The following is an 11,770-nucleotide window of genomic DNA, read 5'->3' as shown; positions in this document are numbered from 1 at the left end:
AGTCTGGGCAGTACAGCAGTTGAGAGGATGAATGTGGGTAACTGGGATATTTCAAACAGCGAACTGTTTCAAATAGCTTTTATGCATCTCACCTCGCTTTATTTCCTCATTAGTTTGCCACCCCCGTACAATGAGTAGTAGTTCATGTTCTTGTTTGTTTCTTACACAAATGTAACTGTACATTGATCAAACAACTCACTGACAATGATCCTACAGTACTAGGTCCATCCGATCACATACAGAAACTTGGGCGAGTTTTTTTTTTATTTTTTAAACTACACTTCCTGAAATAGCGCACACGTCCGGTATTTAGTTTGAGTGACAGATGAAGTGTACAATCACCAGTGGCCATCTGTGTTACGTCGTTTGCCAACTTGTACTGAAGGAATGAACTCGGTCAACTGAAGCAAAATGCAGTGGGAGCGTTGAAGGTGGTAAGACATGTTATTTGTTGTTGGATTTTGGAATTCGAATATTTGGCTACTTACCATCTGTTAAACAAAAAGTAGAATCTGTCTGGCTTGCTGGAGTTAAGTCTTTTGGTCCCGATACGGGTTTCAAAAAACCGTCATGCATTTTTTACAGCTGTTTGTACTACCAAGCCAGATAGGTCATTGCAAATAGCTGTAACCGTGTGGAGCTCAATGCGGGAGAACCTGGCAAACTGGTTACTTACAGTTTACTTATTTTTTACAGTCTCTGGTTTGAACCAGTGCATGCATGGTTTTACTTGGTCGCCACCATGTCACCGTCAGTAATTCTGGTCAAAACTACTGACCTCGCTTTGCAGATGACGGATTGACTATATCGATTGTGTAAAACGGGGTGACTCCACTGACCCCTTCAACAAAATGGTAAAGTTAGCTAGTTAATTTGACCAAGTTAGTTGAAAGATAACTCCTGTTGCATACGTTGTTGTTGCCTTCGAGATACACAGATGAGATGGCGGCAAGTTAATGTGCGTCGGCTTGTCGTCCAGAACAAGATCTTGAAAGGGCAAACTATATTGTGCAAGTTTTACACTATTGGCAGGCGAACATATATTTTAAAACTGTATTTCACCTCTAACATGACAGAAATTCGTGAAAAGCTGAAACACTATGAAATAGAAGACACAACAAAACCTGTCTTGATGTCTGGGTAGGTCTTAAATACCAAGATTAACAGGAAAAGCAGTGTAATTATATGAACAAGTGTTTACCAAATCTTAGATGGAATTAGCTAATTTGTGTAGACTTAAATTTGACCTGCAAGTAAATGCAGTTAGTGTCAAACGTTTCTTCACAATCTGTTTTTCAGACATCTTCAATTAGATTTTCAATTTATGAATTTGCCGAACTGTGATTGCAGATAATAAAGGTGTTTAATAAAAACTCTTGCGTGTAGCTGTGGAAGAAGTTACAGAGACACGTACTGTAGGCTGCACCCAGGCCATGGGTCCTTGTTAGCTGCTTTGTGTCACCTCGCTTGCCCTCCGCTGTAATGAAACCGAGTTTTTTTAAAGTTCTCGTCCAGACACATCCATTGTCATATCTGTGGGTACCCTCCCCCTGCGTCTCCGGGACATGTCACGGTTCTGCAGAAGCTCCACATTAGCACCGCATTGGGTGTTATTGAGAATTGCTGACGAGATGCTTTTTGGCTGTGTGGTGAATTAATAACAGGGAAGCAGATGAGGTAACACCCAGCTGCTTTCTGCGTGAGTCGGCACGCTGTTCGGTGGCGGAGCGTCTGGCTGTAAAGTTTTGGCCCGTTTACCTGTGTCTTTGAGCCGGCGCTGACACAGCACCTACAATTAACAATGGTATTTCATCATGTCTGTATTTCTCATGGTCGGTTCTTAATTTGCACCTTGAAGTGGTGGGAAAGTTTTAATGGATACTGGCTTTTCTTGGTTTGAATAAATGCATAAATGGTCATGTTTATGTGGGCCTATATGTTTTCTGATCTGTATTAAAATAAAATGTCAAAATTTGAAATTGAAAATCTAAAATAAAAATTTCTTCTCTTTCCAGCTCTGCTTTTTGGATGTATGCAGGAAAGGAAAAGAGGAACCAAAATAAAGCTGAAAGAAAGAAGAAAGAAGAGGGAGGTGTAGACTTCCCTTAGTCATCTTCCACCCCTCTTTTCTGCGGTGTCTTGGAGAACTGCGACGAAGGATGCAACCGCAGCTTAACTTGAAGTCAGGCAGTCATGCAGTCTTGTGCGCCACCTAAGGCAGCCAAAACCGGGCTGCGTTTTTGAAACTCACTTCCTTGTCTTGTTGAGAGATGTTACTAACTAATGTAAGTCGATAGCAACAATACAGCCAAAATAAGTAAATTTTTTTCCGAAAGAAAATGTAGTCGCAATAGGTGTTTTTCCTTCATCTAATGTCTCCCCAAATGCCGATTGGTTAAGTTATTTTGCTATTGGACCTAATATTTTTTGGACGAATCGGGGGAAGTTTGCATCACTACCAAGTCACTGTGTCTCACGTGGTTAGTTGGATGACCAGACTTCATGTCCCTACTGTGCAGTCTCTGGTTCCAATTTGTACAACATGTCGGTGCCCACAAACTACACTTCCCAGGCTTCAAAATGCTTTTCACCGAGCCCGTGACGATTCAGCGTGTGACGTCACAGTGACTTAGTCCATATTTTTCTACAGTCAATGGCGCCACCTCAACTGTGCTAAAGTGCCTTTTTGATAGCGGAAGAGGGGGAAACGAGGGAAACGTTCTCTCTTTAATCGCCTCAGTGAAAAGGGGGGAGCACCTTTCGCGATGTACCACGTGGTACCGGGAGGCGCCGATGGTGCCATGGTGGGCGCCGTGACGCACCACCACGAGCACTCGCACCTGCACCGCAAGCACAAGATGGGGAAGGAGGGGAGGCAGATGATGTTCGCGATCCTGTTGGGAGTGATGCTGGTCATCACGGCCGTGGCCGCCTGGTGCTACTACAGCAGCTCCCTCCGCAAGGCCGACTTGCTGAAGACGGAGCTGCTGGACCTCAGCAAGGATGGCTTCATTATCCGCAGCCAGGCCGGGGCCATCGTCTTCCGCATGGCCTTCAGGTCTGTGCCTCTGTCCGGTTCCGTCCGGTTTCATCCGGTTCTATCCGGTTCTGTCCGGGTTTCCGCCGCCCTGAAAACACTGGACAAATTCATAGCTATCTTTTGTCTGTCTGCCATGTCTGTTTAAAAGAGTAAAGACAGAGATCAAACTGGCTGTGAGCAGGTGCAGCCGAGAAGTATATAACAGACTAAAGGATGAACAGGCGTAGCTCTTGTTCTCAGTAAAAATGTCAAAAATGTAAATTTTATTTACTCCATCTTTATTAAAAACATTGACATTTCGGACCTATTGTTAGGCCTTCATCAGAATGCGGAAAACTCCAGAAAGGACATCATTAAATCTAATTGGAGGCAGCTGAACTTAATCAACTGGGAAGGCCGGGCTACGTCCTGGCCGCAAAAAAGAAAAAACAAACGGCAAAGTAACTAATCTTCTGCATAATGTATGCTAAATTCTTCATCATATATAGCCTACCTATACCCATAGGCTGCATCTACATAGACATTGCATGTAGCCCTGCCTTCACAGATCCATATACACATATACACATGTGCATCCATACAGTAAAAAATAAAACTGCCAGTTTACCGGTGCACCAAAATAATATAGTTAAGAAGACTGTCTTTGCTTTGTCCTTTTAGAAACTAAATATCTGTGTGGCATTTCATTTCTGATGTGTTCATGCTGTCTCTATCAAACATCCTCAACAAATTATGTCGTGATTATCTGTGTCTATCAATGTCTGTCAGAAACTACTTTTCTGTGTGCCATGTCATCTCGGATGTGTTACTGCACCATTAACACCAATCATCCTCGACTGATGCTTTCTGAGCACCAATCAAATACTGTTTTTGTCCATATGACGCTGTCTATAAAATAAAAATGAAATTGTAAAATGAGACGAAAGAAAACGAGAGGATTTGGAAAGTATTCATGCCAAATGTGCAAAATCCCTCAAGTGATACACTATAAGTAAAAAAAAAAGTCAAGTCTGTATTGCATGATAATGGCTTACCAGCGTCTCCTGATAAGCTAATATTGTGACCAATGTGAAGGGCCAATAGGATGATACAAGAGATGTGCCAGAGAGGTGATGCACTTTGATTTTGTAAATTAAATGAAAATGTCAGGCTCGAAAAGTAGCCTTAATGGTCTCGATTTTCTTGTTTTCCTCTGGAACATCAGGTCCGGAAGCCTGGATCTGGAATCGTGCTCAAAGGAGGGGACGATCCTGAGATGCGATCGCTCGGACACGCGGAAGCTCAACTTCTTCATCCAGACGGTGAGGCCCAAGGACACGGTCATGTGCTACCGCGTGCGCTGGGAGGAGCTGGAGTCCGACCAGCCCGTGGAGCACGCCATGTCTTACAACGGCTCGCACTGGTACGGAGGGGCGGAGTCCAGCGCCCAGCGGTGGCCTATATCCATGACGGGAATCCAGACGCCCAAGCCCTTCATCACCAGCGACGTCTACGCCAACCGCCGCGACTTCGGTGGCATCCTCGAGCGCTACTGGCTCTCGTCCAACGCCACCGCCATCAAGATCAACGACTCGGTGCCCTTTCACCTGGGCTGGGACGAGGACCAGATGATCATGCGCTTCCAGGCCCGGTACCAGGAGAGCCTGTACAAGCCGGAGCCGGGCCAGCCGGCCCGCGCCGAGCTCAGCTACCGCGTGTGCGTGGGCTCCGACGTCACCTCCATCCACAAATACATGGTCCGCCGGTACTTCAACAAGCCCAACAAAGTGCCCTCTGAAGCGGTGTTCCGCCACCCAATCTGGTCCACCTGGGCCGTGCACAAGACCTCGGTGGACCAGGAGAAGCTCCTGGCTTACGCAGCCAACATCCGCAAGTACGGCTTCAACTGCAGCCACCTGGAGCTGGATGACCGCTACACCACCGGCTACGGTGAGTTCGAGTTCGACCCCGTTAAGTTCCCCAACACCTCGGACATGTTCCGGACGCTGGAGGCCGACAGGTTCCTCGTTTCTCTCTGGACGCACCCCTTTGTCAACTACAACTCGGCTAACTTTGGCACGTGCATGAAGAAGGGTTTCTTGGTTCGACAGCCAGAGGGGGACCTGCCGGCACTGGTCCACTGGTGGAACGGCGTTGCCGGTATCCTCGACTTCACCAACCCGGGCGCCCGTGAATGGTACGCCTCCCACCTTCGAGCCCTCAAAGCCAAGTACCCTGGCGTCGTCTCCTTCAAGTTTGACGCGGGCGAGACCAGCTACCTCCCCCAGCAGTTCAGCACCCTGGTGCCCCTGCGCGACCCCAGCCTCTACACCCGCCGTTACTCAGAGATGGCCATCCCCTTCAGGGAGCGGGCTGAGCTCCGCGTCGGCTACCAGTCACAGAACATCTCCTGCTTTTTCCGCATCATGGACCGCGACTCGGTCTGGGGCTACGAGCTCGGCCTGAAGTCCATCATCCCCACGGTCCTCACCATCAGCATCCTCGGGTACCAGTTCGTCCTGCCGGACATGATCGGCGGAAACGTCTATCCCAACAGGACTTACGGCGGCCAGCGGTTGCCCGACCGCGAGCTGTACATCCGCTGGCTGGAGCTGTCGGCCTTCATGCCCGCCATGCGCTTCTCCATCCCGCCCTGGGAGTACGACGACGAGGTGGTGGCCATCGCCAAGAAGTTCACCAAGCTCCACGAGACCCTGGTGGCCCCCCGGGTGCTGGAGCTGGCCGCCGAGGTCCTGGACACGGGCGACCCCATCATACGGCCCCTGTGGTGGATCGCCACCGACGACGAGGCGGCCTACAAGATCGACTCCCAGTTCCTGATCGGCGACGACCTCATGGTGGCCCCCGTGCTGGAGCCCGGAAAGCAGGAGAGGGACATCTACCTCCCGGCAGGGCGGTGGAGGAGCTACAGGGGCGAATACTACGACAAAGGCCCCATGCACCTCACCGACTACCACGTGGACCTCAACGACATCGCTTACTTTGTGTGGGTGCAGTAAAACATTAACGCTGCAAATCGGACTCTGTTGTCTCGCCCACATTTAAGCAGCAATGTGTTTAGTATTGACCAGCTATTTATTTCACCGACCTGGACATAACTGCCCGGGTCAAAGAGTTTCATCATCAGCCATTACATTGGTGCTCATTGAGAGAACGTATTCCTGAGAGAGCTGCATCCAGCTCTTACAATTTAACCCCTCCTGCGACTTTGCCGTCCTAATGTTCCCATGCCACATTTGTGCAATCTCCAGCATACCTCTTGCTAAGTGCATTTCACTGACTCCCCGCGCAGACCGAAGGGCACGCGGTTGATTTGAAAATGTCTTCCGAGTGCTGCTAGGATGAGTGCGGAGCTTCAGGAACCAAGGGGCCTCTTGCATTATCAATTTCAAAGCGTGTGCCTTGAACTCATCAGAGAAACGGATTGCAAAAACGTATCACGCACAATTTAAGCACAGATAGGTGTCCGCTAGATTGACAACAATGCACATATCATGATTATTGAACACTTTTGACAGCATGGGTTGGGTTTTGGTGCACATGAAAGGGGATGTCATTTTGAAATTCAAGTTGGGTTTTTTGTTTTGTGCTCTTATGAGTTTTAAGCATGTTGACTAAGCTTTCAGGTTTTTTTACGTTTGTTTGGTTGTGGTCTTAAATGTGAATAGCGGTAGGTGATTATGTTGAGGTTAAATCTCAAAGGATTAAAAAAGGGATGGTGTGAATTTCAACCCAACATAGATATAATCAGAAAATGGAGAGCTATAGATTTATTCTATTTTTGTTTACATCTATTATTTTTTTTTTTTTTCAGTTTTTAGTTCCTGTTTCAATTGAACAACCTTAGGCATCCACTTTGGCACAATTTAAGATGTAGGTTTTTAAAATTACCTCGTATTCATAAGCTGTTTTTTCTTTCAAGCCGGAACAATCAGCGAATTTCTACTAAGCAAAACTATGAAGAGCTGCAAGTTTCCAGTCCACATGTGCAGCAGGTGGTTGCATTCGTACGAGTCAGCCACAAAAAAAAATAAACTGCGTGTGTGGTTTCATGAGTTTCTTGGAAGCCAGCTTTTAAGCGGTGGATGATAACGTAACCGCATGGTGAAAGTGTGCTGGTAAAGTTGCAGTGACGGCTTATCAGACTTGTTCGCCTCGCTATAACGCACGAGCAAAGCATCAGTTCAGCCGAAAACCGAGGCAGCAAGAGCTGTAGGGTGAGGTTGTGCCGTTTTAAAGGATGAACATATCTTATCCCTTTTAAGTGGGCAATTAGGCTAGGGAATGCCCGCCTGGAACTTTGAGCACGCCAACAACCTTTCCCCCCCCCCCCCATTTCTCTCACCCTCGGCGTCCTGCCTCGTGACCTTTGAAAGACAGAGTTATCAGTGTGCCCCGCTGAGACTAGCCTCGTGGCTTGCTTGGCTTCCGTCCCAGTATCTCCTTCTCGTAAACAACCGGACAAAATGGATGGAAGGACGAAGAGAATCAATTCGTGCAAATAGCATCTAAGTTGTAGGTCGCGCTAGAAGTAAGTCACCCTTGGGGGGGGGCGTAAACCTTTAGCATAACGGGTTAGAATTAGGCGAATGCAGTAGCTACAGTGTGATATGGGATATGTTAGCTTTCGATAGCAGATTTATTGCAATAGTGTTTAATGTGTAGTTTCATGCCTCAGATCAAGCACAAATTGTTGCCTTTGCTTGGTAAATTGCAATGATCAAATTCAAAATGTGCATTATTAAATCTTTTTCGAGTAGATAGCCATTCTAAAGGCACTTAAAAGTAAAACTTTATTTTCATAAAGACATGCAAAAGAAAAAAACAACATGCATTTTAGATTAGATTTTGTATGGTCATTGGTTGAATATGAGACTTGGTGTGTATGCACTCTGATTCAGATGATGTGTGACAACTATGAGAGGTGATTCTTATTCTGCTGCATTGCTGTGACCTAAATGTCACTGGAATTACTGAAGGGAGTTTTTATTTTATTTTTAACCATTTAATCTGAAGCGTGAGGGTCCAGCCTGCCAGGCTCTACACTCTATCTGTGGACATCCTCTCGCACCAGAGCCACACATTTCGCACTTCTCATTTCTGTAATACGAAGCCCGTGAACCACCGAGCCACCCTGAAGGCCGTGTGTGAATGCGTGCCTGCGCGTGCGTGCACATGTATAGTGTGCATGTCATTTCTTGCGTGTGTGTTTGTGTGTGCGTGTTCTTGTACAGCATCGATTGCTTCCTGCGTGCATGCATCTGTAGATGGCTAGCCTGCTTGAATGCATGCGTGTGAGGATGCTGCCGTCCTGCATGCCTGAATGTCTGTATGTGTGTGTGTGTGTGTGTGTGTGTGTGCGTGCGCAAATGTGTACTCCTGTGCATGCATGTGTACATGTGTGTGTCTGTCTCCATGTCCCTGTATGCTTGGGGTGTTTGCCTGCCTGCCTGTGTGCGTGCGTGCATGCGTGTGACATTTAACAGTCGGGTGCACGACTCACAGGAGCTGTGTAGACAGCTGACTTTACTGTGCAATGAATGTGAGGGGAAAGAAGTACAAAGGTTACAGTTTAGATAACAGAGCGAAGTGGAGGCTGGGACTTGGTCTTTCATATCAAAGCAATCTTGGCTTAGACTTCAGAAGTTATGTTCTTTTTTGGGCATGTCCATTGTGTGGTGTTTGCATTCTTACTACCTACAAAATAGGCCTGCATTTTGCAGTGTATTATAATGGCACAAACTAGTGGTTAGCCATGGACCATGAAATAAACTTATTATTCTTATTATTATTATTCTTATTATTATCACTAATGTGCACCACAACCTGCTATCTAGAATGACATTTTCCCTGTTAATAGTACAATTTTACATTTAAGCACAACTTCATAAAAGCTTGATTTGAATGTGGGTAGCAACTGCTCGTAACTCTTTATTGTAGTATAATGCAGAAAGTTTGTGTATCATTTTTAAGTAACTTAGCAAAGTAATTCCATCCGGCCAATGTGGTCTTGTTCTTCACACCAGCAGAGGGCGACCTGTCCCCTGTGGCTGAAGCGCTCTAATTAAAGCTCTCTAATTGTGATGTCACCAGGGATGTCCAGACAGAGCTTGCCCTCGAAGAGCTTGAACCTGGTGCATCTCAGAATGAGTTTTCATGCACACAGTTGTTACATCCGTAGCTCCAGTATGGGAATACATATGTGGCTATCTCACAGGTTATCACAAGCTTGAAATGTATCCAGAAGTGATGGAAGTCCAAACGGCAACCACGGCATCGACAAAACTCAGAAACGCTGCCATTTCTTTGATGCCAGCAATGTGCACAGTGTCTACTCTGATTACAGACTGAAAAGCCATGGAGATGCATGCAATATTAAATTTGAGGCAGTCTTTCTGTCGTTGCTTCTCTATTGGGGGTGGGGGAGTTGTCAGATGAATTATGTTTTAGCTGTGGCTGTGGCCTTTAGCTTGGGTTGCACGGAACACTGAGAATCACGAATGCTGTTGACTCCGTGCCAAACTCTGCAGTAGATCGAGCCACTTGCGAATTTGTCTGTTTTCTCTGCACCAGTCGTGTTCCAGAACCTGGGGGAAGGGGGGGGGGAAGAAAATGATTTTATTTCTGTTTTCTTCAGATCCATTCCATTTATGGGCCTCTGCTATTTTTTCACAGGCTTATGCTCATGAGTCAGAAGCTATTGCTGCCTTTAAGAAAAATGTAGCTTATAAGCTGTTGAGAATAGTGTCTTGGTTTTGTTGAAATGAAAAAAAAATGATGCCTATCGGATCTTGTTAGCAAAGCCTTAATTGTGGGTTTGTTTTCTTTTTTTATTTTATTTTTTTTTTTTTTTTTACTGTTTTTGGTCTGAAATCACAACATATTTTTCAAAAATTTTGACTAAAATTCAGGTTGGTTTTGTTTTTTCATCGCTAAAATTTTACAGACAAGGTGTGAACCTTTGTTTTAATGAAATCAAGCTTCATGCTGCATGAATTTTAGTCATTTTTACTCATTTGAAATGTCAGTTTAAAATGGGTGAAACATGAGCAGTTTTAAACAGGACAACACACTGGTGACTTGCACACCAGCCTGTTTAAAGGTGCAGCTTTATTGGGAGAATGCAGTACGTTGGTAAATGTTAATGTTTTGTATAATCAGGCCATTTGAATAATCTTCCTTTGGGTGTCTTGCTGGAACTTTCTGTTTAGTTTGAAGAGGGAGGTTGGGTAAAACAAGTACTTTCAGGCAGGGTATTAATATATTTGATATATCATAAGTAATACTTTGTGTAGCTGCAGTAATTTCACTGTACTGTCTCACAGATTGCCAGGTTTGCCCCTAACCTTCCATTTCTTCCTGTCTGCTGAACTGTAGCATTATAAATAGTAGCACGTAGAGGCAACCCCTGACATTTTCACCATGAGCAGAACATAGAAAGTCAGGAGAGGGTTAATGCATGAATAACTTCTCATTTTTCACAACTGAAACTGATTCTCAGGTCCAGCTTGCATTTGTACTGATTTGGTTCTGTCTTCTGAAGCTGCTTTTAGCAGGCTTCAGAAAAAGAAAAGGGGGAAAAAATCAAAGTGCTTCTGATAGGAGCCTTAATTATCAGTCACCCACAATGAAGTGCGTGACTAGTGTTTTTCGTGCATTTGTGATCTTACGGGTCAAAGCTTTCGTTCTTCAGCTGGGGCTGATCTTTTTCAATGCATTCACTCATGAATTCTGCACAATTAAAGAAATTGATGTATTCATGGTCTTCTTTGATTATTTCAAGTATTTTGTGATTTTTTTTTAGCTTCTTATTAGATTTTATTTTGGTCCTTCTCGGGTGACCCTGCATTTAAGCTGAAGCACAGTTCCTCGCCACGGTTACGGTTGCTGAAATTGATCCGTGCTCTCGATCCCTGCACAACAGACAACACACATTGATTAACCATCTCAATTCATTTCCCAACAAATCAATGCAGCATTTACTTGTCTGTCTATATGTATGCATGTGTGTGTGTGTGTGTATATATATATATATATATATACATACACACACACACACACATACATATACTGTACAGACGGGTGACAAAGGGAAAAACTTACATAAAGTATTTAAGTAAGGTGTTGAGCCACCATGAGCTGCCAGAACAGCTTCAGTGTGCCTTGGCATTGATTCTACAAGTCTGGAACTCTACTGGAGGGATGGAACACCACTCATCCAAAAGATATTCCCTCTTTTGGTGTTTTGATGATGGTGGTGGAGAGTGCTGTTTCAGCACATCGGTCCACAATCTCCCGTAGGTGTTAAATTGGATTGAGATCCATTGACTGAAAACTAAAGCATATGATTCATTCAGTCTCCCCTCATGCCCTGTGGATGGGGGGCATTGTCATCCTGGAGGAGACCACTCCCATCAGGATGAAAATGTTTAATCATAGGATAAAGGTGATCACTCAAAATAACTGTAATGATTTGCAGTGACCCTTCCCTCTAAGGGGATAAGTGGACCCAAGCCATGCCAGAAAAATGCCCCCCACTGCATAACAGTGCCATCGGACCCCCTCTCTGTAGAGGTAAAGCATTCAGGTCTGTACCGTTCTTTGTGTACACCACACATGCACTCACCCACTTGTTGAGAATATGCTGAAGGATGACTCATCTGACCATATCACTTTTCCCCACTTTTCTCTTGACCAGTGCCTATGGTTTTTGCACCGTTGTGCATTCGT

At 45.3% G+C, this 11,770-nt stretch overlaps 1 protein-coding gene across 2 annotated transcripts; it reads left to right on the top strand.

Annotated features, from left to right (window-relative positions):
- The first annotated feature begins 341 nt into the window (after nt 1–341).
- Nucleotides 342–10,796, top strand: LOC135233150 (myogenesis-regulating glycosidase-like). Of its 2 annotated transcripts, none has more exons than XM_064296407.1 (3): nt 342–434; nt 2,052–3,058; nt 4,245–10,796. In XM_064296407.1, exons 2-3 carry the CDS (start codon nt 2,766–2,768, stop codon nt 6,037–6,039), a joined length of 2,088 nt encoding a protein of 695 aa, XP_064152477.1. In that variant the 5' UTR covers nt 342–434; nt 2,052–2,765; the 3' UTR covers nt 6,040–10,796. The 2 variants fall into 2 exon arrangements, with proteins under 2 accessions (XP_064152477.1, XP_064152476.1); XM_064296406.1 differs by having other exon boundaries at nt 364–434; nt 2,016–3,058.
- The last annotated feature ends 974 nt before the right edge of the window (nt 10,797–11,770 follow it).

The sequence above is a fragment of the Anguilla rostrata genome, chromosome 10, assembly GCF_018555375.3.
Source record: "Anguilla rostrata isolate EN2019 chromosome 10, ASM1855537v3, whole genome shotgun sequence".
NCBI lineage: Eukaryota > Metazoa > Chordata > Actinopteri > Anguilliformes > Anguillidae > Anguilla > Anguilla rostrata.
The sequence above is the reverse complement of the archived record's forward strand: the minus strand, read 5'-3'. Positions and strand labels throughout refer to the sequence as shown.

Coding starts and splice junctions, on each gene's coding strand:
- LOC135233150 (XM_064296407.1), top strand. CDS start 2,766: ATGTACCACGTGGTACCGGGAGGCGCCGATGGTGCCATGGTGGGCGCC. Junction 3,059..4,244: donor GTCTTCCGCATGGCCTTCAG/GTCTGTGCCTCT, acceptor CTGGAACATCAG/GTCCGGAAGCCTGGATCTGG.